This window comes from Bactrocera tryoni, unplaced genomic scaffold (assembly GCF_016617805.1).
Source record: "Bactrocera tryoni isolate S06 unplaced genomic scaffold, CSIRO_BtryS06_freeze2 scaffold_25, whole genome shotgun sequence".
In the NCBI taxonomy this organism is placed as follows: Eukaryota; Metazoa; Arthropoda; class Insecta; order Diptera; family Tephritidae; genus Bactrocera; species Bactrocera tryoni.
The window spans coordinates 4185898-4209846 of NW_024395977.1; the positions used below are offsets into that span (position 1 = coordinate 4185898).

Consider the following 23949-nt stretch of genomic DNA (forward strand, 5'->3'; position numbering starts at 1 on the left):
CTTCTTTTCATTCAAATTGAGTGATATCTTCTTATTTTTTAATACCTATATTTTTTTGCTTTGCTTAATTTATAATTTCCAAACAGCAATGAATTAAGACTGAACTGATATATTAACTTTTTGTGATACCTTAAAGTTTAAGGCTTAAACAAAGTTTTTTCATTTAAGTACTTATGTATTCCTTTAAACCACAGCAACACCAGGCCTTTTTGGAAGACTTGGAAGAAGTCGCTGATGAATATTGGAAGAGTGAGAAAATCCAAAATGAAAACGAAACTCTTTGTCTTTTTTAATTTGTTTCTCCTGGACAAACCGTCAACGCCTAATTTTGCGTGGAAGTCCTTAAGATACTCAAATGAAGGCTCAATCTGGTCACCTGGTCCGCCAAGACATCGCAGCCGATTAGAATTTGCACCACGACAACGCCACGGCTCACACCGACTTTCTTGTGAACAGCTACCTAACAAAGGTCGGCATCCCAACGCTTCCGCAGCTGCCCTACAGTCCAGATGTGAGATCAGACCACTGCCTTTTTCATTTTGCAATACACAAATCAAGCACCAATGAAAAAAAAAAATTAAAATTTAAATTATGTAAGTGCCATTCCTGGTCTAAAAATTATCAAAATGAGATCATATATTTTCGAGCTCCCATATACCAAATATGTGGACCCCACTACGTGACTCTGCCCAGAAATTTCGATCAATCTAGGAACTATGTTGTTAAAATTCAGAGAGAACTTTTGTCTGATAATAATGTGGCCTTGTGTTAACAATGGATATATTGGTCAATACGGGAAATATTATCTTTTCGTATTTCTGATCAAATTTCAACTTATTTTTTTTTATGTTTATAATGAACTCTAATGAACCAAATATATACCATTTTGTTCGACTAGCTTTTGCCATTTTTTCGCTAAAGACATTATTCCACCAGTGTAAAACTTCCAAGGTTTCTCAGCGAAAAACTGCATTGAACTCCCAGCTTTTGCCGAGTCATCAAAGATGTGTGTGGTCTAGCGTTGCTCTGATGGACAACGAAGCCTTTTTTTTATCAGTTCTGGCCGTTTTTTTTTCGATTGCTTACTTCAATCTCATCAGTTGTTGACAGTAAAATGTAGAATCAATCGTTCGATCAAGCTGGAGCAGCTCATAGTGAATTATTCTTTACCAATCCCACCAAACACTCAGCATAACCTTTCGAGGCATCAATTCTGGCTTTGTGACCATTTGTGGAGCTTCACCACGCTTTGACCATGATCTTTTTCGCACATTATTGTATATTGGATTCACTTTTCGTGAATCCATTCGCTTTAGAAACGGTTTAATTTAGTAATTTCTTTTTAACAAAGAATCGCAGATGTTAATTCGGTTCATTAAAATTTTCACAGACAATACATGTGGTACCCAAACATCGAGCTTCTGTTTGTAGCCAGCCTTTTTTAAATGGTTCAGAATTATTTAATGGTGAATGTTGAGCTCCTTAGCGATGTCATGGCTTTTTATATGACGGTCCTGGTCAATCTTTTCCATAATTTCATCGATTTTTTCAACTATAGGTCGACCAGAGCAAGGTGCATCTTTCACATAGAAATTTCCAACAAGAAAATCATTGTTGTGCTACACGAACTGAAACAGCATTGTCTCCGGAAACTTCACAAATTTCAATGGTGGCATGCATGACATTCCTTCCTTTAAACTGGAGATATGCGACTGCAACGACATCTATTGACAAAATACGAAAAGACTTTCTTGACTACCCAATAGTAGTAGTCTCAAAATTTAGAAGATGCTTCGTTTTTCAACACCTGAAAATTTCTCTATTTCAGAATTTTGCAAATTGTGAGAGGATAAAATGTTCCGTTGCTAACGAAACTTATCATTTACAAACAATTTTCAATTGCATTTTTCTGCAATTCTTGTGTATACTCTACACATGCAAAATGAAATAAATGTTACCTCATAAAAAATTATAAAACAAACCGAGATATCGACAGAGCATGCCCAACACATTCGCAAAATGGTAAAGTTGACGTTAGCATATCGTCATTGAATGATAGGATAGAGCTAACAGTATATTGGGATAGAACTTTCTAATTTACCAGCTGACATAATTATTTTGAAAACATATTCGCACATTTGATACTCTATAATCGCTAAAAATATCTTCAAAATTTACCCAATATTATCACTAAGATACTCTTACTCATATTTAAATATAAAGGCAAAAGTCATCTCGCTTCAGTGAGGATTTGCGGTGATAAAGCATATAATATTAGAAGGCCAATGTACGATTCAGACAAGGTCCGCACTGATATAAATCTTCTATCATGGTATTTAAGAAATCCTCATGGAAAAGGTGACAAAAAACATAAGGAGAATTATTCCGAGAAAGCAGGTAAGTACGCCAGCAGAAATATAATTTAGGCATCATCGATGTGCCCACCCTCTACTAATATAACACTACACTATTGGTTTGGAAGTTCTACGAAAATTAGTCATGGTCACCATTGCTATTTCTTCTCACAAAAGACATTGTGAGTTTCATTATATTAATTTACTTTACCATGTATAAATAAAGTTAGTGCAAACATTTTCCTTGCAACATCGTGATTTGCTGGTATTGCAATTTCGTATTGAATTTTCTCCTTTATACTCTTGCTACATGTCGCAACAGAGTGTCATTCACCTAACGGTTGTATGTATCATCTAAAAGCAATGGAGATATATGTAATAGGGTTATATATATATAAATGATCAGGATCATGAAGCGAGTTGAAACCTGGGTGACTGTATGTCCATCCGTCCGTCGTGCAAGCTGCAACGTGAGTAAAAATTGAGATATCTTAATGAAACTTGGTATGCTCGTTCCTTGGCAAAAAAAAAACACGGACATAGATGGGCGTAATCGGCATACTGCAATATTACAAAACTGAATAAGTGGGTGTGGCTCCGCCTTCTAATTAGTTTAATGTCCATATCTTTTAAACTGCTGAAGCTACATCAACCAAAATATCCGAAATATATCTGTATGTGTATCCTTTCCTGATAGCAGTATGCCTGTGTGTTACAAAAGGGGTGAACCGGGTCAATAATTTCCTTAGTCCCTATATATCTGTATTACAAAGGTTTTCGAACTTCCTGCCAATATGTGAGTTATCTTAATAAAATTGAGAGAGCGTGTTTTTCTTAAAACGGCGAATCTTTGTGCTTAAATATAATGTATAACTAACAAGTCTTACGTAACTGAAGGTACTTCCCTGAGTTTAATCCTTGCAAGTTCCAAAGGTATGAAATGTTCGGTCATACACGAACTTAGCTCCTCCTTAATTGTTGTATCTTATAATATTTCATTATTAACAGTAGAGTACATTCGTACAGAATTAAATTCATCATCTGAGTTTAAATTCGTTGTTTATCATTACTTATTTGTACTAAAAACATTAAATAAAAATTAGAGAATTATCTAAACGATAGATGTACTGAGAGGCGACCAACAATATAAAATGTGCTTGAGTGAGAGTTAACACCCTGACACAAGGACTTAAGTAATTTCAAATTATACCAGTTTTCTAAGTTGTCAAGCTAAGGGGCAAAACTGCATTTCTTCTTCTTTACTGGCGTACAAACCGATTACGCGGTTATAGCCGAGTTAACAACAGCGCGCCAGTCATTTCTTCTTTTCGCAATGTGGCGCCAATTGGAGATTCCAAGCGAAGCCAGGTCCTTCTCCACTGGTCTTTCCAATGGAGTGGAGGTCTTCCTCTTCTCGCAACGTCGACTCATCAGTTGTTGTCATCGTCCATGAATCTGCACCATATAGCAGGACGAGAAAAATGAGTGACTTATAGAGTTTGGTTTTTGTTCGTCAAGAGGATCTTACTTCTCAATTGCCTACTCAGTCCGAAGTAAGAGTGGCAAGAGTTATTCTGCGTTGAACTTCCAGACTGTCATTGCTGGTGGTGTTTATACTGGTTCCAAGATAGACGAAATTATCTACGACTTCGAAGTTATGACTGTCAACACTAACGTGGGAGCCGAGTCGCGAGTGCGACGACTGTTTCTTTGAAGACAGGAGTTATTTCATCTTGCTCTCGTTCACCTCCAGCCCCATTTTCTGCCTTTGGGTCACTCGAGGAAAAATCAAACTTAATTCAAACAAGAAAACATTGACTTCCAATTTACCATACCCTCACAGTAGTTTTACCATAAACATTACGTCAAGAATTTTTGTATGTACGTCTGCAAAGAATAAGAATGCTATTAAGAGTTAAGCCATTTTCGGAATTATTTTAACACTATAAGGCAAAAAACCGAGATATTTTCCCCCGAAGATGGAAATCGAGCTTCTTCATCCATACTTCTTCTTGTTTATTATCCTAGACACAGCTTACGTAGTTATAGCCAAGTTATCATCCTTCACCTGATCTCTCCCACCGGCGGGTACTTACTTTTAGCCGCTGTTTCTTGATTTGCTGAACTATGTCAAGTTCGCCATATGTCTCGTACAGCTCAGCGGTATGAGTTAGGTCTTTGTTCTTCGAGTGAGAAGAAGTAACGGCGCGGTTGTTGCGACCAACGCAACCAGCTGTTCATTCTTATAGAAGGCTGTATCTTCTGTATTTATCTCTGCAGCTAATATTTGAAGAAGTCACATGATAGGGGTCTCCTTGTCTGAAACCTCGCTTAGTAGCGAACGGCTTATAGAGGTCCTTCACGACCCTTACGGAGGTTTTGATGTTGCTCAGCGTCAGCTTACATAGCCGTATTATTTCGTTGAGCTGTTTTTATTGGTATGAGCAAAACCTTTAGTGTACTAAAGCTTATCCCTTACTTTTTGACATTTTCATCAGTTGAAGAGGTTGAAGGTCGTCCAGAACGAGACATAACTTCAACGAACTCTCGACCATCATTGAAGGCTTTGTTCCCCTCTTAGGCTTGTGATTTTATATCACCGTAAGCCTTTCCCAACATTTGCAAGGGCACGAATACGGGGTTTGGTTAAAAATACAAAATTTGATTCTTTGTTCGATATTTTCATTCATTCTAAAAATTGCAACGCAATACTGAGATGAACCGACTTAAGCAGTTTCTGTAAATAAACTGGCTTACAGATCGCGGTTATATTTGGCGTAGTAATTGAGGACCGTCCTACCAATTAATTACAATTTCCGAATGCTTTTTTCAGAATTTAGGTAGACAACTTGGTGTTTAATGAGTTTACTTTAAAGAGTTGCAAACAACGGCTAGGAAAAAAAATTGTAATATAGGCTATCAAAAAAGTCTTGCGGTATTTTCGCTAGTTGGCGCTGAAAGCGCGTAGTTCGTCGCATCGGGCCATGCTATACCTTTTTGGAAAGCTCATTTCACGCGCTAACACGTGTTTGATTGATTGTCGTTTCTTTTAAGTCGTTCGTGAGTTATAGCGTCGCAAACATGAAACACAATGTAAAGAGAAAATACGGCATATTTTACAGGAAAAGGATAAAATTTGTGCAGTTTATGGACCCGATACAGTTTCCATTTCCACCGCACAACGATGGTTTCAACGTTTTCGTTCTGGTGTAGAGGTGGTCGAAGATGCGCCACGCTCCGGAAGGCCTGTCGTCGAAAATTGCTGAATTGGTCGAAAGAGACCGGCATAGTAGCAGCCGTAGTATCGGTCAAGAGCTGGGCATGAGTCATCAAAAATTCATTTCAATTTCAATAAAAACAAAAAAATCAATAAAAATACCGCAAGACTTTTTTGACAACCCATTATGTTACAAGGTGCGTTCCAAAGTAAACAGGACTTCAAAAAAAAAACTGAACAAATGGTTTTTTCGGCAAAATCAATTTATTTTATTCAAAATAGTCTCCTTCTGCTTCAATACAGCTTTTTGCCGTTGGCCGATATAGCCGGCTTCTGAATGGCCTCTACGTCTGCATAACGCTTTCCTTTTATTGGCAAATGCATTTTTCCGAAAGGGAAGCAGTCGCACGGTGCCATATCAGGTGAATACGGAGAGTGGTGAATGCTTAGACTGTGATTTTTGGTCAAATAATCGGTCACAAGCGTCGATCGATGAAATTTTCGTCTTCGCGATATTCGGGCCGAACACGACGAATACGGCGCACCAAACGCTTCAAAATTCTTAGGTAGAATACCGCATTAACGTTTTGGCGAGGTGGAACAGATTCGTTGTTGACTTCATGTCTTCACTTTTAAACTTCTCCAAGTGCGATTTTTTGGGTTTTGGCTCGTCCGGTGATTTCCATTCAGCACTCTGACATTTTGTTTCGTGATCATATTGGAAACACTACGTTTCGTCAACAGTCACAATATTCTAAAGGAAGTTTTTTTCTTTTTTGACCTCTTTAATGATGTCCTTCGATTCTTGGATTCTGAGCAGTTTTTGGTCGTCAGTCAATATGTGCGGAGCAAATCGTGTACACACCTTTCGTAAGCCCAAGTGTTCGGTCAAAATGCGATAAATCGATGTTATGGAAATGTTCAATTCCATTTCTTTGAATTTCAATGATGATTTCGGCTGATTTTTGATGAATTCACGCACAGTTCCGATGGAATTTCCGGTGATCACGGATTTTGATTGGCTAGATGTTGATCGTCATTTATGTCCTCACGACCACTTTGAAAACGTTGAAACCACTCGTGCACTCCGCTACGGGATAGGCAATCATCGTCATTAACTTGGTTTATCAATTGAAACGTTTCGGTAAAAGTTTAACCAATTTAAAAACAAAATTTAATGTTGGCTCTTTGTTTGAAGCTCATTTTCGCACCGATAACATCAACATACTGACACCTAAAACGCAATAACATCACTTCCAATCAATGAAATAACATGAAATTCTTACTGGACAATCGATAAAATAGCAGATTGTAACGCACAAGTCGATATATTGATAGCGCTTGATTTAAAAAGTTTACTTTGGAACGCACCTTAGTACATACATTATATATTATCCACATCGCCCGCAGCTTGCAACCTGTTATATTTGAAATTGATATTTTAAGCTACTCAACCATACAAGTGTCTACAGAGTATTTAAATTTGCATTTGCTGTTAATAATAATTTAGTGCTTTTGTAGTGCTCTTCCAGAAATTTGAGGTTGTAATATTTTTGCCAATAATTTTGCTGTTTATTAAATGTTATTTGCAAATTACTGAGATGCTGATATATTTTAATTTCAGTGCCAGACATTGACATAGCTTTCCCTTTTAAAATATTAAAAAATGATTCCCTTAATTAAGCTTTATGAGCTGAAATAGTGTATAGGTAAGGAAGTACCTTATGTTATATTTTCTATGCGTCTTACCAGTACTATGTGCAAGTTCTATTTATTGAAAAAAATACACAAAACTATGCTCACTTTTAACAAATTTTAATATATTTCATATTTTGAAACCTCATTATTTTTGTAATTTTTCCTTACAATGATAGTTTTAAGGGTATTATTTGATTTTATTCAACCTTTTTTAGTTTTCAAAAATCGTATCATTGACTAAATGATGCTACATCTGTGACTAACTAAATACATACATACTACTATTATATTTTAGGGGAGTTTACTAACGTTATTTTGTTTTTATGATTGATTGATTCTTTACAGTTGATGCTGTTGAAGTTGATGCCTAAATGATTTATGCCTGCTTTTGATATGGATTTGTAATTTAAGTACAATGTATATCTGATTCGTATATTCTTTATAAAAGCTTGTTTCTCAAACTACTCGTAACCAATATCGGTGCTAACAAAAATTTTAACCGGCCAATAACTTGCCATTTATGACTAGAAAAAATAAAAGTCACATATATACGTTTTAATAAAATTTACGCATCTTGTAAAAGTAATGATATCATTTACATATCCAAACTTCACTACTATAGTAAAGGATTTTCGAATATTTTTTAACAGGTTAATTTATTGATGTGAATATAAAAAAGATTTATTTTGTATTATTCGTAGAATATTTTGTTTGACATTAAAAAATTACAATAACTAAAATATGGTGATTGTTTTTATATGGATACATAAATAAAAGTATTTATACATGTATATTTATATGAATTTTATATATTCAACTAAATTTTTTTTATATATACGTTAAACTAGTTATTTATGGGGAGGCAAAAAACGGTAAAATGATGTATGTATGTGGTAAATATTCCACGGGTTATTGTGAACATTTTTGCATTAGATAATATAGATCCTAAAACCGCTTTCGAACCAGGAATTTTTTAACTGAAGTTTAATTTTTACATGGATGCATTTCGAATTTCTATTAATTATTTATCCGAACCGGAGTCGTTTTTGGATGTTTCTTTTCGAGGTTTCCAAAAAACACAGAAATTTCAAATTTATTGATGAATGCTTATTATCATTCAAAAAGAACATTCTTTGTCATTCATATATTGAATATCATCTCTTTCAAATGTTGGCCGCGGCTACATCTCCTCAGATGGCTTTATCCGTTGAGTCCAATTCTTGATGACTCACCCGAGCATTTTGAATGGTCGTTTTGTTGAAACCAAATGTCGCCGGGATAACAAGCTTTAATTTCAAGCATCAAATATTCGGTTATCATGACGCGATAACGGTCGCCGAATCGCCGCCGAAACGACTCTCCACTGTCTTCGTGTGTACTCTCAGCTTTGGCTGCTATATTTTTTTCACTGCATCCTGGTCGTAGTCTATTCAGTCGAATGCTGGGTCTCACGCTGGACACGACTCGCGCGAGTTAATTTATTTACTCGTTATGAATAAAATAAATATAATTTTAAGTCAGCCAATGAGATTGGTACTGACTGATCCTTTATTCGTTTAATAATTCACAGTATACACATGTACTTAAGTATTTAATATATTAAACTTAAACTGTACCTTTACAAGTGGTATACAGAACTTGTTACTCGGCAGTCGATAATGATAAAGTGACTTCGAGGCTATTGTTCCAGTTGCTTATATAGGCTATGCTTATCGCTGCTCATACTATTGAGATGCTAATTGTTTACTAGTAAATAACTATTTGGGTTGTTATTGTTTGTTGTACTGATAGTGCGCATCTATTGTTCTAAGATAAAGTTGTTTTGATGATTTTTCTTCAATGTTTACTGAAAGATAAGGTTGTGGTTAAAGGTTAAAGCATTAACTCTCCCCTCTCTTATGAAGAATAGATCTCCTGATCTATACTTGAGTCTTGAGTATATGAGTCATTCCTACACGTTCTATGGTAGCGTTGTAGTTTCTTAGATATACAGTTGTTTGATAAATTATATATTTTATGAATATTACAAATATACTTAATCCTAGGACTACAAGTACTCCTATAGTTATGGACATATTCTTGATTGGGTGTTCTTCAAATGGTATTAAAATTTGTTTAATTTTTTAATGTTGTCAAATTGATATTCGTTTTCTGATTTCAATATTTCAAGAATGTGAATTCTTTCGTTTCCATTAGCTATAATATAATCTTTAATTTCTTGTTCCTGGTTGTGGAATACTTCTGAGTCAATAATAATTGTTTCATTAAATTGTATTAAATTCGATCCTTCAATTGATTTTCCGTTTAAAATATGTTTTCCTTGTAATATGACACACATATCCTAAATCTATAATAGGTGCAAGTTATTTTCTTGGATAACATTACAATGGGCTTCGTAACCTTTGATCATTGGTATTGTACAATTGTCATTAGGTTCTTGTTTACATAAATATATTTACTTAAATTACTTTTTACATTTAGATGCTAATATTATTTTATCTCCACATTTACTTACGATTTTATTCATATCCAAAATGCCTTGACGATAGGATAATGGAGTAACTTTGTATGTTGTGCATTTCTTTTCAATGACTGGATATTTATAAATTACAATGAAAGTGTCGAGGCTATTCGAGTATGTCAATAACCGGTATACTAGTTTGTCCCTTTCCTAATATCCTTTCAATCTCGTCCGTATTTATTGCTGCTGAATAAAAATTTCCGTTGTTCGCGAAATTAATTGTCATAGTTAAGTCAAATAACTCCTTGTATAATTCCTGCAATACAACTTTTTGTTTAATTGTCTTAATATTAAATGTTTTCATCATTATTTCAAAGTTGGAATTAATTTGTCTTTGTTTGTTATTATTTTCAATTATGTTGTTGAGTATTGTTTTAATTTCAATCAGGTCGACGTGGTCTGGGACTCCTGTGATAAATTTCAAAATCGATCCTAAGAAATCAAGAGATCTTGAGCGTCTGGCTCGTCCATTATTCAGTAGTTGTTTTCTGAGGATTTCTATTCTGTTGAACAATGCTGTTTCTGTTGCGTCTTCACTAGGCATCTCTCCTTTATGTTCGGCGATTTTGTAGTATGGTTTAAGTATTTTGCTTAAGTTCGTCATATGGAATAGGTACTCATGTTCTTGATACAAAAATGATGGGTCAGTCTCGGTTAACACGTACTTGCGATCTTGTAAGTCGGTTATTTCCTGAGCTAAGGATGTTGCTAGGATTAATGAATATATCTCGAACGTTCGACGAGTCACTAGCGGACGATGCGTCGATCGTTGAGAATATGAAACAGGAAAAATGGGATTGTATTAGCAAATAAAACCACAAAGTTTGTGTTTAATATAGTAAATTAAAGTGTTAGTTCTTTATTGAATCTTGATTACCAAAAATTACTTACTTTTGGTTTGTGCTTTTGGTGATGCTGGTTGTGATGGCCGGTGGACGACGTCTTGATTGCTTCGATCGCTAAAGAAAGTGAAAGTGCGCGACTCGCAGGCTCGCTTGCTACGCGGGAGTTTTCAACGAAACCATTGCCAGTTGAGTGAAAGTTATTAACCGTTGAGTGAAAACTCTTAACGGCTAACTGGCAATGGTTTGTTATATACTCACTAGGGGTGGTAAAAAGAAATTAGGCGTTGGCCTAAACAATTAATGTTAGCGTTATCATCATCATTGTTTCTGAGGTTGTCCTTGTGTACGATCTTCCCCTCCGTTGTTAAAATTGTGTCCTCACGATTCTCTTGTACGGTTTTCTTCAAATAGCGTGGATTTGTTTTATTTCGTCGGTTTTGTTTCACATAAACTGTTTGTCCTGTTTTATATTCCTTTTGTGTACGTTTTTTATTGTGGTATGATAGCATATACTTCAAAAAATAATTCGATAGGTTTCCTTTTTGTGACGGAATGTATTGTCCTATTGTATTCCTTGATTGCGTTGAATAGTTCTTCAGTCGCAGTTGATTTATTTTGTTTAATGCGCATTCTAGTAATTTCCAGAATGTTTGAATGCAGCCGTTCAACTTGAGTGTTCGATGTTGAATGGTTTGCTGCGGTCATTGAATGTTCAATATATAGCCGTTGGAATAGAGCTTTTGCTGCTATGCTATTAAATATAGTCTCGTTATCAGTCATTAGTTTATTACAAAATGGGAATATTTGTATGAGTACTTCCTCTAATATTTTGTAGAATTCTCTTTTGTCGTTTAATTTTCTCATATATGCGTATTTTGAGAATCTATCTGTACATGAAGATACATTGTTTTATCGATTTCAAATATGTCCATTTGTATTTGTGTGCCTATACCTTCAGGTATGGGTGTTTTTGCATAAACTTGTTTTGTCGGGTGGCGTTCGTATTTGTTCTCTTTACAAATGCTACAATTTCTAGTTAGTAGGATTACATCATTTTTTATATTTGGCCAATAGCAAGTTTCTAGTATCTCTAATGTATTATTTTTTGCGTTTCTATGTGCTCTTTCATGCGTATGTTTAATTATATTTTCTCTATCCTCTTCACTCGTAATGTCCTTTAATAGATTTTGACAAAAAACCTTTTTCTCTATATTAAATGAAGAGCTTATAATATCATGAATTTCATACCAGGTTTCTAGTGTAGTGTGAAATGCGGTCGTGATATTGGGTTTGATAATTTTCGTTAGTGTATCTATCTAGTCTTGTGATGTGATGTAATTAACATAAAATCTCTCGTGGTTTGCAAAAATTGTTGCTCTTTCTAATGCATTTTGTTCAAATTTTTTTTTTCACAATTTGTGTTTTAAATTGGTTCAGTGGAGCGCTGACATCTTTAATTCTGGTTGGAATAATTCTATTTGTTCTTTTAGTTTATTTTTTAGTGTTTCAACTGCTTTAAGTGCTTCGTCATCTAATTTTACATGTACTGAGCTACTTTTATTCTTTGAAATATTACCATTCTCTCCTCGTAGGTAGAGTGTTAATGGTTTCGTTATGGATGCAAATCCTTTTATAAATTTTCTATAATATGAGGTCATTCCCAAGAAAGATCTTAAGTCTTTCAAATTTGTAGGGGTTTTGTACCTATCTATAGCTTCTATTTTTCCTGGATCTACTGTAATTCTACCGTTTTTAATTATATGTCCTAAAAATTCTGTCTGTTTTTGAAAAAATTTTGATTTTCATATTGGCTGCGTGTAAAGTGTGTATTATATTGGTGATATCTTTCATATGTTGTTCAGGGTTAGCTGAATATATTAGGACATCATCTATATACACGTATGCGCATACTCCTATGAATGGTCTGAGGATGTCGTCAACGCATCTTTGAAAGATCGACGGTGCGTTTTTCAGTCCAAATGGTAGTCGTAGAAATTCATATTTGGCATTATTTATTGAAAATGCTGTTTTCTCCCTGTCTTTTTTTTTTATTTTAATTTGATGAAATCCTGATTCTAAATCTAGCGTCGTGAAGTATTGTGCTTCTCCTCGGTTTTGGAGCATCATGGTGATGTCCGGAATGGGATATCTATCAGCGATTGTTTGCGCATTTAACTTCTGGAAGTCAATAACCATGCGTCTTTTTGGGCTGCCTTGCTCGTCATTCCCTTTTTTAGAAACTGTCCATATGGGTGAATTGTACGGGCTTTTGCTTGGCTGTATTATTTCATTATCTAATAATTTTTTTATTTCAGTTTCTACAAATGCTCTATCCGCTTGGGGGTATGGATACTGTCTGACCCAAATAGGATTATTGGTTTCTGTTCTGATTTCTGCCTCTACTGTAGTTACGTAGGGTAATGTTTTACTCTGGTCATTCCCTTTCATTAATTCAGTTATTTCTTTTTTATACATTTCTTCTCCTATCATATAATTTATTCTTGTTAATTTATTCTTTTTCACAATTAATACATTTCTTTCGGTATCTATCATTGCTTTCATTTGCTTTAAACCTTTAATTCCTATCAAGAAATCGAAATCTTGTATGGTATCGAGTTCTAAAAATTCCATACTGAATCCTATTATATTCACTTTCTTTTTATATTTAATTAATGATTTACCGTGTAAAGTAGCGGCTTGTTTTTTACCTTCTACTTCTATCCTTTTGTGAGGGAATTTTGGATTAACATAATTTTCTTCTGCACCACTATCAATTAAAATATACACTGAGTTACCTTCTTCTGTGGTCCTTACAAGCGTTGGTAACCCATGCCTTAGAATAAAAAAATATTTTTCCTGTTCGTATTCTGTATTTGATTGTTGATCGTGTGTAATTTGGTTGATCCGTTGATTCTTCGGTTGTATATTAGCATGACTTGTATTATCTCGTACTCGTTTGTATCCCAATGCACCTGCTACCTTCTTAAATGGATTTTGATACTTCTGTCGAGGCTGCGGATTTCGTGGTGGTTGTTGCTGATTCTTGTTGTAACCTTGTCTCGTTGGTCTACGGAATATGGTAGATGAATCGATATCCATTGGTTCAACTGGGGGTTGTTGTTGATAAGAATAATTATTCTGATGATGATTGCTGAAATTATGATTCTGATGATGGTTGTATCGTGGAATGTACTCGAGGTTCTGATGGCGTGAATCATGTTGCATTGTACGGGCGATACTGTAGGCATCTGCTAATGTTGTGCAGGCTCGTGCATAGATGGCATTCTTGATAGCTACACTTCTCAGTCTAGTGACGAATGTTCTGATTGCTTTAGCTTGGATTTCTTGTGTCAATACTTGGATTATTCGTTCTTCCTTGTGTGTCATCTCAATCTTGGATAGCTCTACATTCAATGCTTGGTTCAGATTGTCATAATATACATGCAGTGGTAGTTCTTTTTGTTGTATTTTCATCATATCTTCCTCCAGAACGTATATTGGTCGTTTGTCGGCATAGGAATCGTCTAGCCTATCGATGATGTCTTGGAAGTTTCTCTTTACGTTGTGGTTGATCAGGATCTGTGCTGCTTTGCCAGTAATTTTTCCTCTGCTCATTATTAATGCTTGGGCATATATATTATGTCCTTCGAATTGTCGTATGTCTTCCATTAATGTGGTTGCTACTTTCCTCCAATTCCTGTATTCGTTGTAATCACCATTAAACTGTGTTAGTGTTTTAAACATATTCAGATCCACTTCTTCTGGTCTGGTGTAAGAACATATTTGTTTTGTTCGTTGTGGAATGGTTGCACTTCTTCCTAATTGTAGTTCGGATAACTGTCGTTGCAGATCGGCGACTACGTGGGTTAATGCAATTAAATTTGATTGTTCTGTTATCTTGCTGGTTTATTTGTTGATTTATTTTACTAAAAATCGGTCTCCAGTTGTATTCTTGGAGCGCTGCTTGATATGGTATTCTTTCTATGAAAGCGTGTTGTTTGCTAAGGATGGTATATTGATCCTTTACTTTCAATTTGTTGTCGTATTAGGATTTTTATGTGAATCCCTTTTGATTGACGTTGTGTGCGATGATGCACTGGTAAACTTCTTGGATGGTTTAAATGAATCCTTTTTTGGTTTCCAGGGACTAGGTTCTTCCCTTTCAGGCAGACTGACTAAGGATATTATTGATGATCCTTTTTTGTTGCTGCCCCACGTTGGGCGCCAGTTAATTTATTTACTCGTTATGAATGAAATAAATATAATTTTAAGTCAGCCAATGAGATTGGTACTGACTGATCCTTTATTCGTTTAATAATTATGATAAATATTAAGAATATGTATATTATATAATATATAATAATTATTAATATGTATATTAACAGTATACACATGTACTTAAGTATTGAATATATTAAACTTAAACTGTACCTTTACAAGTGGTATACAGAACTTGTTACTCGGCAGTCGATAATGATAAAGTGACTTCGAGGCTATTGTTCCAGTTGCTTATATAGGCTATGCTTATCGCTGCTCATACTATTGAGATGCTAGTTGTTTACTAGTAAATAACTATTTGGGTTGTTATTGTTTGTTGTACTGATAGTGCGCTACTATTGTTCTAAGATAAAGTTGTTTTGATGATTTTTCTTTAATGTTTACTGAAAGATAAGGTTGTGGTTAAAGGTTAAAGTATTAACTCGCGTGATCTGCCAAAAAAAGGCTATTGAAAAAGTATCTCTTCTTGGATTACTCGTTATGCCATATACATATCTCTATATATATTGTCTAGTGATAGTTTTCACCCAATTTCATTCATTCTAAACACAGATTTAAGAAAAACATGCTCTCTCAATTTTATAAACATAACTCTGATATTGGCTGATGTGTGCGGTCTACATAGGGACTAGGGGAATTAATGACCCGGTTCAACAATATTACTATTAGGAAAAGATTCTCGGTGAATTTCGGTTAATAGTCAACTATAAGCACTGGGTTAAAATATTCAGTGTATAGGGGCTTGAGCAATTTTGGTTCGACTTGGGCAATTTTTAATCGTATATTCGTGCCAAGTTTTATTTCGTTATATTAATTCATTTTTGATTTGTATACCGGAAAGTGAAAGTTTGAAATGCAACTTAGTTTGTGTTTAACGTTGATTACGAGATACATATGTACATTAAACTTATTAGAGAGCGGGACCTCGCCCTTTTTTGTCATTGTTTAGTTTGTATTATATAGTATAGTATCTGAAGTTATGCACGGTTACAAGGATCTCGACAAACGATGAATAGAATATGAAAGTGCACCTATGTATTAAATTTCAATATCTCAAAACCTGACACACTGGTTTTTATAGAAAAAATCTACGAGCTCTAATATGCGTACTATGTAAACGCAATTAAATTTAAATAATATGCAAATTATATCTAAAAGACAAAACCACTAATATTTGGCGTATACTTATAGACATATAGTACATATACTTTTATATTGATAGTAGCATTAGATATATGAATTTTTACGTACAGTGCTTCCCTGTAAAAATCGGATAATCCAAATATACATTTAAGATCGCCCCTTTACTATCAATGTATTACACCTCAAAAGTTCCAGCTTCAGGCATTTAATACTCCTTTTTAACATTACGTGTCCTTGCGAGGGATAACTACTTTTGAACTCCTAATAAGGAGCAAGCCAATCTTTCTTTTAAGCTCTTACTGACTTCCGAAACAACAGCAGAAGGAATGATTTTCTTTGTCTCCAGAAATAGAACAAAAAGTGTAATTCTTTACAGAAAGAATACAAAAAGCGTAAATATTTTTGTCTCTTGAAAGACCATAAAAAGAGTTATATTATTTTACATCATTGAATACTATTACAATTCCAAATTTTTATTTCTAAAATATATTGTATAAATTAGTAATTCTCTTCATAAAAATAAATAGTGTTCACTGTTGCTAAGAAACATTTTCTTTAAGAGGTTCTGCAAAAGATGAGAAAATAGATAACATAAATTAGTAACTTTAGATATAATATAAAAGTCTCAGGCCTTACCAAAAAGGATAAAGTTAAACAATCTGAATTTATTGATCGCTGATTTTTCGAGCCATCCCAGTTGATTTTGAGCAAAAGTTGTCGAGAAAAAATTTTGGTAACACCTTTTCTGGTTTCACCTTAGCAAACCGGGAACCTTGAAACCATTAAAAATATATAAAAGACTCGAAATAAACTCTTTCTTCGCAAAAAAATTGACAAATTGCTCTTACCACTTCGGATTCCGATATTTAGCTCCACCATAAAATAACTTAATGGGAAAAAATTGTAAATCAATACTAACTGGACGTATGTACGTATATGTATGTGCATCCAATAATACTGTATGGTTGCTCAAAATTTTTTTTAACATTCCGATACTAGCTAAGAGGGAATCAACTTTATTTTCCACATTTTTTATCGCTTTGAGTACTTCTTCATTATTTTCTAGAGAAGATAGAATTTTATGTTTACTAAGGCAATTTAATGCATTTACCTATACCATTAATAGTAGTTCTAAATGGTATAGTATACGGCGTAAATATTGCCTAAATTTGCAAATTTTTCATAAGAAGTAGCTTCTTGTTAAACACTTTTAATTTTTTTTCACTAATCATTTTAAGAGACGCCTCGAATAAATACAGGGTGGGCCATATACAATTTTTAATTTAAAAAGTCAATAAAAAAAACGGCTTTATATTTTTCAAGGGTCTAACATTTATTTAAAAAGTTGTTTTATGAAATTTATTTGTGGAAAACAATTTCGGACAAGTGACCACCACGGCTGAGTTTACAGTAGTTTATCCGATCCACCCAATTTTGGAGTACTTTCTCGATGGTCTTGAATTGTTTCTGCATGGTTGGCGTAACATTTATCTTTAACAGCTCCCCACAGAAAATAGTCCAACGGAGTTAAATCGCAGCTTCTGGGAGGTCAATTCACATCACCTCTTTTGCTGATTATGCGATTTTCGAAGATAGGGCGTAAAAGATTGAGTGTAGCGTTTGCTGTATGGCACGTAGCGCCGTCCTGCTGGAACCAAATGTTGTCCAAGTCTTCCTCTTCAATTTGCTTGAAGAAAAATTCGGTTAACATTGCGCGTTATCGCTTACCATTGATGGTTACGGCGGTTCCTTCTTCATTTTCGAAGAAAAATGGGCCGATGATTCCACCAGAACGTTGACGTTTTGGTTTATCCACCAACGAGCCAGTTTCACGCACACGCTTGTTGCACAAATTGAACTGATGGCACTTTTTGTCTGTCCATTTTTTTTTGCCGAATTTCTCACAGTTTGGGTTGAAGACTCACCACTTTGGAAAAAAGTTTTCAATATTTCCCAGTTTTCTTCTAGTGAATAGCGACACATTTCGTAAATTTTAGACTTTTTACTGAATATCTGTCACTTTCCGAATGATATTTGACGTTTCCAAAGTCGAAATATAGATAATTCAAATTTAAAATGTTAGATGGCCCACCCGTTACTTTGGCGATGTTTTATTCACGTTCACGCGTTGATTACAAAAATTAAAATGGCGAAATACGCGTATATTTAAAACAGAAGATTTTACATTTGGAGTAATAGCCGAGCAGTAGAAGTATACCTACAATAGCTTATTTATTCCTTCTAAATATATCAATAAGCGAGGAAACAAATGGTTTTTGTAAAAAAAGGGTTTTTGTAAACAAATGATTTTTTGCTTTTATTGCTCACTTAATGTTCGAAATAGATGAACATATCAGTATCCCTTTATTACTTGAATTTGGTATTAATATAATTTACTGAGTTATATAAGAAAAGTTCCGGACAATTACATTTAAGTTTTTATTAAATTTGTTATGAGTTTCTTAAGGAGTAGTGGATAAAATCATGAAATTAATCATCCAGTTTTAAAGAAAAATTAAGAGACATTTTCGAGTTAAGACATCGAATAACAGTGTGATAATCGCAATTATTTCATCGAAAGTGACATAAGCCAGGTAAACGTCGCAATTGACACAAAAGATGACCTAACGGTGATTTTCAGTTAAGAAATATAGTGATGAGAATGAAATATTTTGAATAGGTAGATAAGTGTACTACGATTTGATATACTGAAAAAAAATTATTGTGAAATTTTTGAGTTGTGACTTTTATAGTTAGTGTGTGTTAAAGCTATATATGTATTAGGATAGGCCAATTAAAACACAAAAGTTTTTTCTTAGATACGCTGAAAATATAGTCCAAAATAACAAAATGCCGGTAAAATTGGAGCTCTTAATACTAATGTTAACAGTCAATCTTCCCAATTACCGTATTATTTTATGATATTATTTCATATCTTAAATTATTAGATGAACCTACTCTGAAACGAATTAGCTAGTTATTTATATACGCATTTGAAATGATAATGAGTTCTCGCACCGTAGACCGTCAAAATCTTTATAAATACTTTACTAATTCAAAAATATATACATACATATGCTTATACATTTTAAAGTAGCTTAGTTGGGATTTTTTACGGACACCTGAATGTAAATTCTACATATTTATTTATGCTAACTTTTTACAAAACTGCTTCTTTTACTAATTTGCTTATGTGCTCACAGAATAAAATAAAATGTAATATTGAACATGGTATAACATGAAAATAACAAAAAGAAACAATCCCTGAACGGTAAGTGTTTACTATAATTAAAATTTTAAGTATACATATATGATAATTGTATCGAATAGTAATCCAAATAAGACACAAATTATGTACAAATCACTATATCTTGGTTTACTTATATAACAATTTCCACAATATGGATGTTTAATATTTGTTTATAGATCCTGACTTAGACCCGTATCGTCCGTCTCGTAAATTTTCTGCACCTCCATCATTAGATGACCCCGTTGGAGAAGAAACCAAAGAAAAACAACGTCTTCGACATGAACGCCTAATGACTGTCAGTGAGGAGGTTTTAGACGAAATTCAGTTAGAAAAAAAGAAAGCTCTTATTACGGATGAGTTAAAGGAACGAGAACAAAAGTAAGAAAAATGTTATTCATGTAATTAAATATACTATAAATACAAGTAGTTACAAAAGTTATGCCAACAGTTCTAATCGTTGCTTCAATTATTGTACACAAATTATTTGCATACGTATATACACAGTGGCCTAGCTACAACTTCGGGCGCCCGGGGCCAAGGATGTTCCTCCGCCCCCTTTATCTACCTACCTACAAGTTTCATGAGGAGGTTCGAACAAAAGTGAAGTTTTACAAAATATCTTCGATATTAAGTATATAAAATTTAGGAACTAGAAGCCACGCAAATTCTGAAGTTCCGAAATTCTCACAATACGGTTTTTGAGGAAATTGATAGTAAATTTACAAGTCATCTTATTAAAAGTCATAGAAAAAACCCATTTTCGCAGTATATCCTGAACACTTTTGACACAATTTGCAGGAATTTCTGCCCGAATTGGAGTTTCTAAATACAATTTTTTGAAAATTTGGAGAAATAAAAGTATTTATTAAAGTATTTTTCTGAATATTAAAAAACAGCGAAGATCGTTTTGCCGCCCCCAAGACATTGCGCCCGGGGCGACGGCCCCCTTCGCCCCTCCCTAGCTACGCCACTGTATATACAAGTACATAGGTAACATTTTACATTGTTATATACAAACTTAAAAAAACGATACATTACAAATAGTTTAGGGGTTATAATTTCGAACATTGAATTTTGCAGAACTCTAGGAGAGAGTATTAACAAAAAGTCTAAGGAAAATACTAAGAAGAAAGAAGATGCTCTTAAAGCCGAGGAAGCCCGATTAGCTAAGGAAGATACTAAGAAGAAAGAAGATGCTCTTAAAGCCGAGGAAGCCCGATTAGCTGAAGAAGCACGATTATCTGAAGAAGCACGATTATCTGAAAAAGCGCGTTTGGCTGAAGAAGCACTATTAGCTGAAGAAGCTCGATTGGCTGCAGAAATACGATTAGCTGAAGAAACGCGATTAGCTGAAGAAGCACGATTAACTGAAGAAGCAAGATTAGCTGAAGAAGCACGATTAGCTGAAGAAGCACGATTAGCTGAAGATGCACGATTAGCTGAAGAAACGCGTTTGAAGAAAGCTGAAGAAGATAGGTTAGCTGAGGAAGCATTCCTAGCAGAAGAAGTGGCTCGAAAAGCCGAAGAAGTTCGCTTAGAAGAAGAAAAACGACATCGTGAGGAAGAAATGATCCGTCTAGCAGAAATCGAAAAGCAAGCCGACGAGGAACAAGAGAGAGAGTTGGCTCGTCAGGCAGCAGAACTAGCTGAAATAGCGCGCCAAGAAGCAGAACTTGCAGCACAAGAATTGCATGTCATGCAACAAACTGATCAAATTAATTCGCAAGACTTAAGTGATACAACCAAAGTTGGAGTTGAACCCATTATTGAACAGCCGCTCACTCCTGTCGAAGAATATCGTGGAGAACCTATTATTGAATTGTCGACTCGGATTGATGAACTTTCTGATACTGAAGCCGCTTCCGAAGACGAGGACAATGATGTTGAAGATGTGTGAAATGGCTCAAACAATACAAACTTACAAATAGAAAGATAAAATTTTAATGAAACTGTGTTCAATATAACAATTCTGCTGAATTTTTGTAACAGACTTTTTACAATACATTTCTCCCTTTTTGTACTACATACTAAATTAGTTCCTTAAAAAATTGCCTTTGTTTTCAAATTAACTGAAAGACATTTTTAAATTGAATAAAATAAAAGTATCTAAAATTACAGTGCAAATATTCTTAATATATTATATATATATATAGAAGAATTTATACTTTGTGAGTTATACATATTTCAAGTTTGAATGTGCAGAGCCGCAAGGCCTTAAACAATCTTAGATGCGAGTAGTTTAATATTTCGATGAATTTTTTTGGGCAACACTTACATAAGTGTTAGTTTTTTCTACGAAATGTTTTTGTGCATAATTGGAGAGTTTTTATATTACACTCCTATTACGTATTTATAATAATTCGATAATAGTAGTTGCCGTTCACGTTCGTATTGATGGTCGTTAAAACTTTTACAACATTTTGCTACAGAGTGTAAAATTGTTGTTTGTTTCATCTAAAAACATTTGAGTTAGATATGGGGCTATACGTATAACTATTAATGATCAGGCTGATGAGACAAGTTAAAATCCGAGTGACTGTCTGTCCGCCCGTCTGACCGTTCGTCTGTTTGTGCAGGCGATAACTTGAGTAAAAATTGAGGTATCGTACCGAAACTTGGTAAACGGTTTACTTGCATAAAATTTTTTTATTCAATATTTATTTATTTATTGCATCTGCTTAGTAAAGCCTACCAATAAGTTTACAAATCTTAAATCTATTTAAAACTAACAAGCTCAAGAATGTGGTTGAGCTTTTTTGGTAGAACGTTGCTCTTTAGTAGGCTGGGAGGTCACTTCTTTTTAAACGTGTTTGATTGCAGGAATTTGCCAAGGCATTAGCCAATGGGCTTGGCTGTTTGCGAATTTTAGAAATATATCTTATTCTGCTGTTCTCCAGCTCTTTTTCTACCATAGGATTATCAAGACCTTTATGGATGTTTACATTAGGCATGTAGTGTGCATTTTAGATTGGAATCTTTGTATTATATCAATGTTGGTTTCACCCCACAGTTGAATGCCATACATCTAAATCGGTTTAATTGTTGCATTGTAGCACAGGACTTTGTTGTCTAGACTAAGTTTAGAATTTTTGTTTAAAAGCCAATTGAAATTTTCTGCTCTTAACCTCATGCAAGTTATTTTACTCGCTATATATTTTCGTCACGTTCAGGTGAATCCCAAGATAAGTTACTTCATTCGCTTGGGGTACTACTAGAACATTGTTTATTTTATTTGTCGGACACGTTTCTGGTTCTAGCGAGAATGTAACATGCTTGCATTTTTGCTAATTAATATTTATACGCCAGTTGGCTATCCATTCTTCAACAAAAGTTAGGTGCTGCTCTAATACTTTTGATGCTCTAATGGGGCATTTGTTAAGGCTTACTAGAGCTGTGTCATCCGCGAAAGTGGATGTCAATACGTTAGTAGCTGTTGGAATGTCTGCTGTATAGAGTCTGAGGTACACCAACCCTATTATTCCTTCTTCTGATATGAAATCAGCTACTTTAAGTGTAAATTTCTTGTTTCTTAAATATGACTCCAAAGTTTTATGCAATTCGTAGAGTAAAACGTTTTTGATTTTCCATAAAAGGCATTCAGGCCAGACCTTATCGAACGCCTGAGCTACATCTAGAAATATTGCTTAACAGTATTCCTTGTGCTCAAATGCTTTCCTTATTTCGTCAATAATTCTATTTACTTGCTCTATTGTGCCATGCTTCGCACGAAATCCGAATTGATGAGTTGGTATTGTATTATTTTCGTGGAGAAAAGGAGACATCTTTGATAGTAACACTTTTTCAAATATTTTAGAAATACAGGGTAAGAGACTTAATGGTCTGTAGGAAGACGGCTGTGTTAGGTTTTTACCAGGTTTATCTATCATGATGATCTACGACTTTTTCCAGGAAATTGGATAGTCTCCGAAACCAAGAATTGCATTAAAAATCAAGGAGAGCACCATTATAGCAATATCTGGAAACCCAATTATCATTTTTAGAGTAATATTATTGTGTCCTTATGCCTTTTTCGAATTTAGCTCTTTTATGATTCTAGAAACTTCAGAAGTGGAAATCCTAATATACACAAGGGACTCGTTAGCGGGACTGGGCAAGGTTTACAACTTAAAGTTGTTCTTTGGGCATTTGGGTTGAAATACCTTTTTTTGCCTTGTCCTCATCACTACGTGCCCAATTAGCCTTCAAAAGCCTTAGAGGCATGACTTTTGGGCTTTCCAAAGTGAGTTTTGCTTGGTAGAATTTGGACACAGTTTCTTCATATAATTTTCAGTGTTGTGTTCTCCCTCACGGTTAAGTGTTTTTTTTAACTTTCGTACAGCAGATTTCAGCTGAAGCAGAGTTGAAGGGGGGCGATTTAACTGCCATTCACGTCTAGCTCGCCTTTTCTCATTTAAAAGTTTCTCTATTTCATTATTGGTGATCTTTCTATAACCAAATGGTTTATTGTTTCTTTTTGGTATTGCCAATACAGCTGCATTAGTTATTACATCAATGAATTCTCTTATACTTTCATCAATGTTTCTCCCTGTATTTATTTTGCAACCAATATTGATGTGGCTACTGATATGTTTTCTATACTTCAACTAGTTAGTTTTATGAGATGTTAGAGCAATTTTTGGCTC

The 23949-nt window shown here is 34.4% G+C and overlaps 1 protein-coding gene across 5 annotated transcripts; it reads left to right on the top strand.

Moving 5' to 3' along the window:
• Positions 1-216: 216 nt before the first annotated feature.
• On the top strand, positions 217-21376 carry LOC120780451 (uncharacterized protein CG45076-like). Of its 5 annotated transcripts, none has more exons than XM_040112724.1 (4): positions 217-593; positions 2224-2397; positions 19483-19684; positions 20387-21376. In XM_040112724.1, exons 2-4 carry the CDS (start codon positions 2286-2288, stop codon positions 21201-21203), a joined length of 1131 nt encoding a protein of 376 aa, XP_039968658.1. In that variant the 5' UTR covers positions 217-593; positions 2224-2285; the 3' UTR covers positions 21204-21376. The 5 variants fall into 5 exon arrangements, 4 of the variants coding, with proteins under 4 accessions (XP_039968658.1, XP_039968659.1, XP_039968657.1 ...); XM_040112725.1 differs by lacking the exon at positions 217-593 and having other exon boundaries at positions 2217-2397; positions 20387-20424; positions 20482-21376; XM_040112723.1 differs by lacking the exon at positions 217-593 and having other exon boundaries at positions 2217-2397.
• The last annotated feature ends 2573 nt before the right edge of the window (positions 21377-23949 follow it).

Bases quoted from the DNA above. Each gene is read 5' to 3' on its own strand.
- LOC120780451 (XM_040112724.1), top strand. From the start codon at position 2,286: ATGTACGATTCAGACAAGGTCCGCACTGATATAAATCTTCTATCATGG. The intron at 2,398-19,482 runs GTAAGTACGCCA...ATTTGTTTATAG, and splicing joins GAATTATTCCGAGAAAGCAG to ATCCTGACTTAGACCCGTAT. The intron at 19,685-20,386 runs GTAAGAAAAATG...TGAATTTTGCAG, and splicing joins TTAAAGGAACGAGAACAAAA to AACTCTAGGAGAGAGTATTA.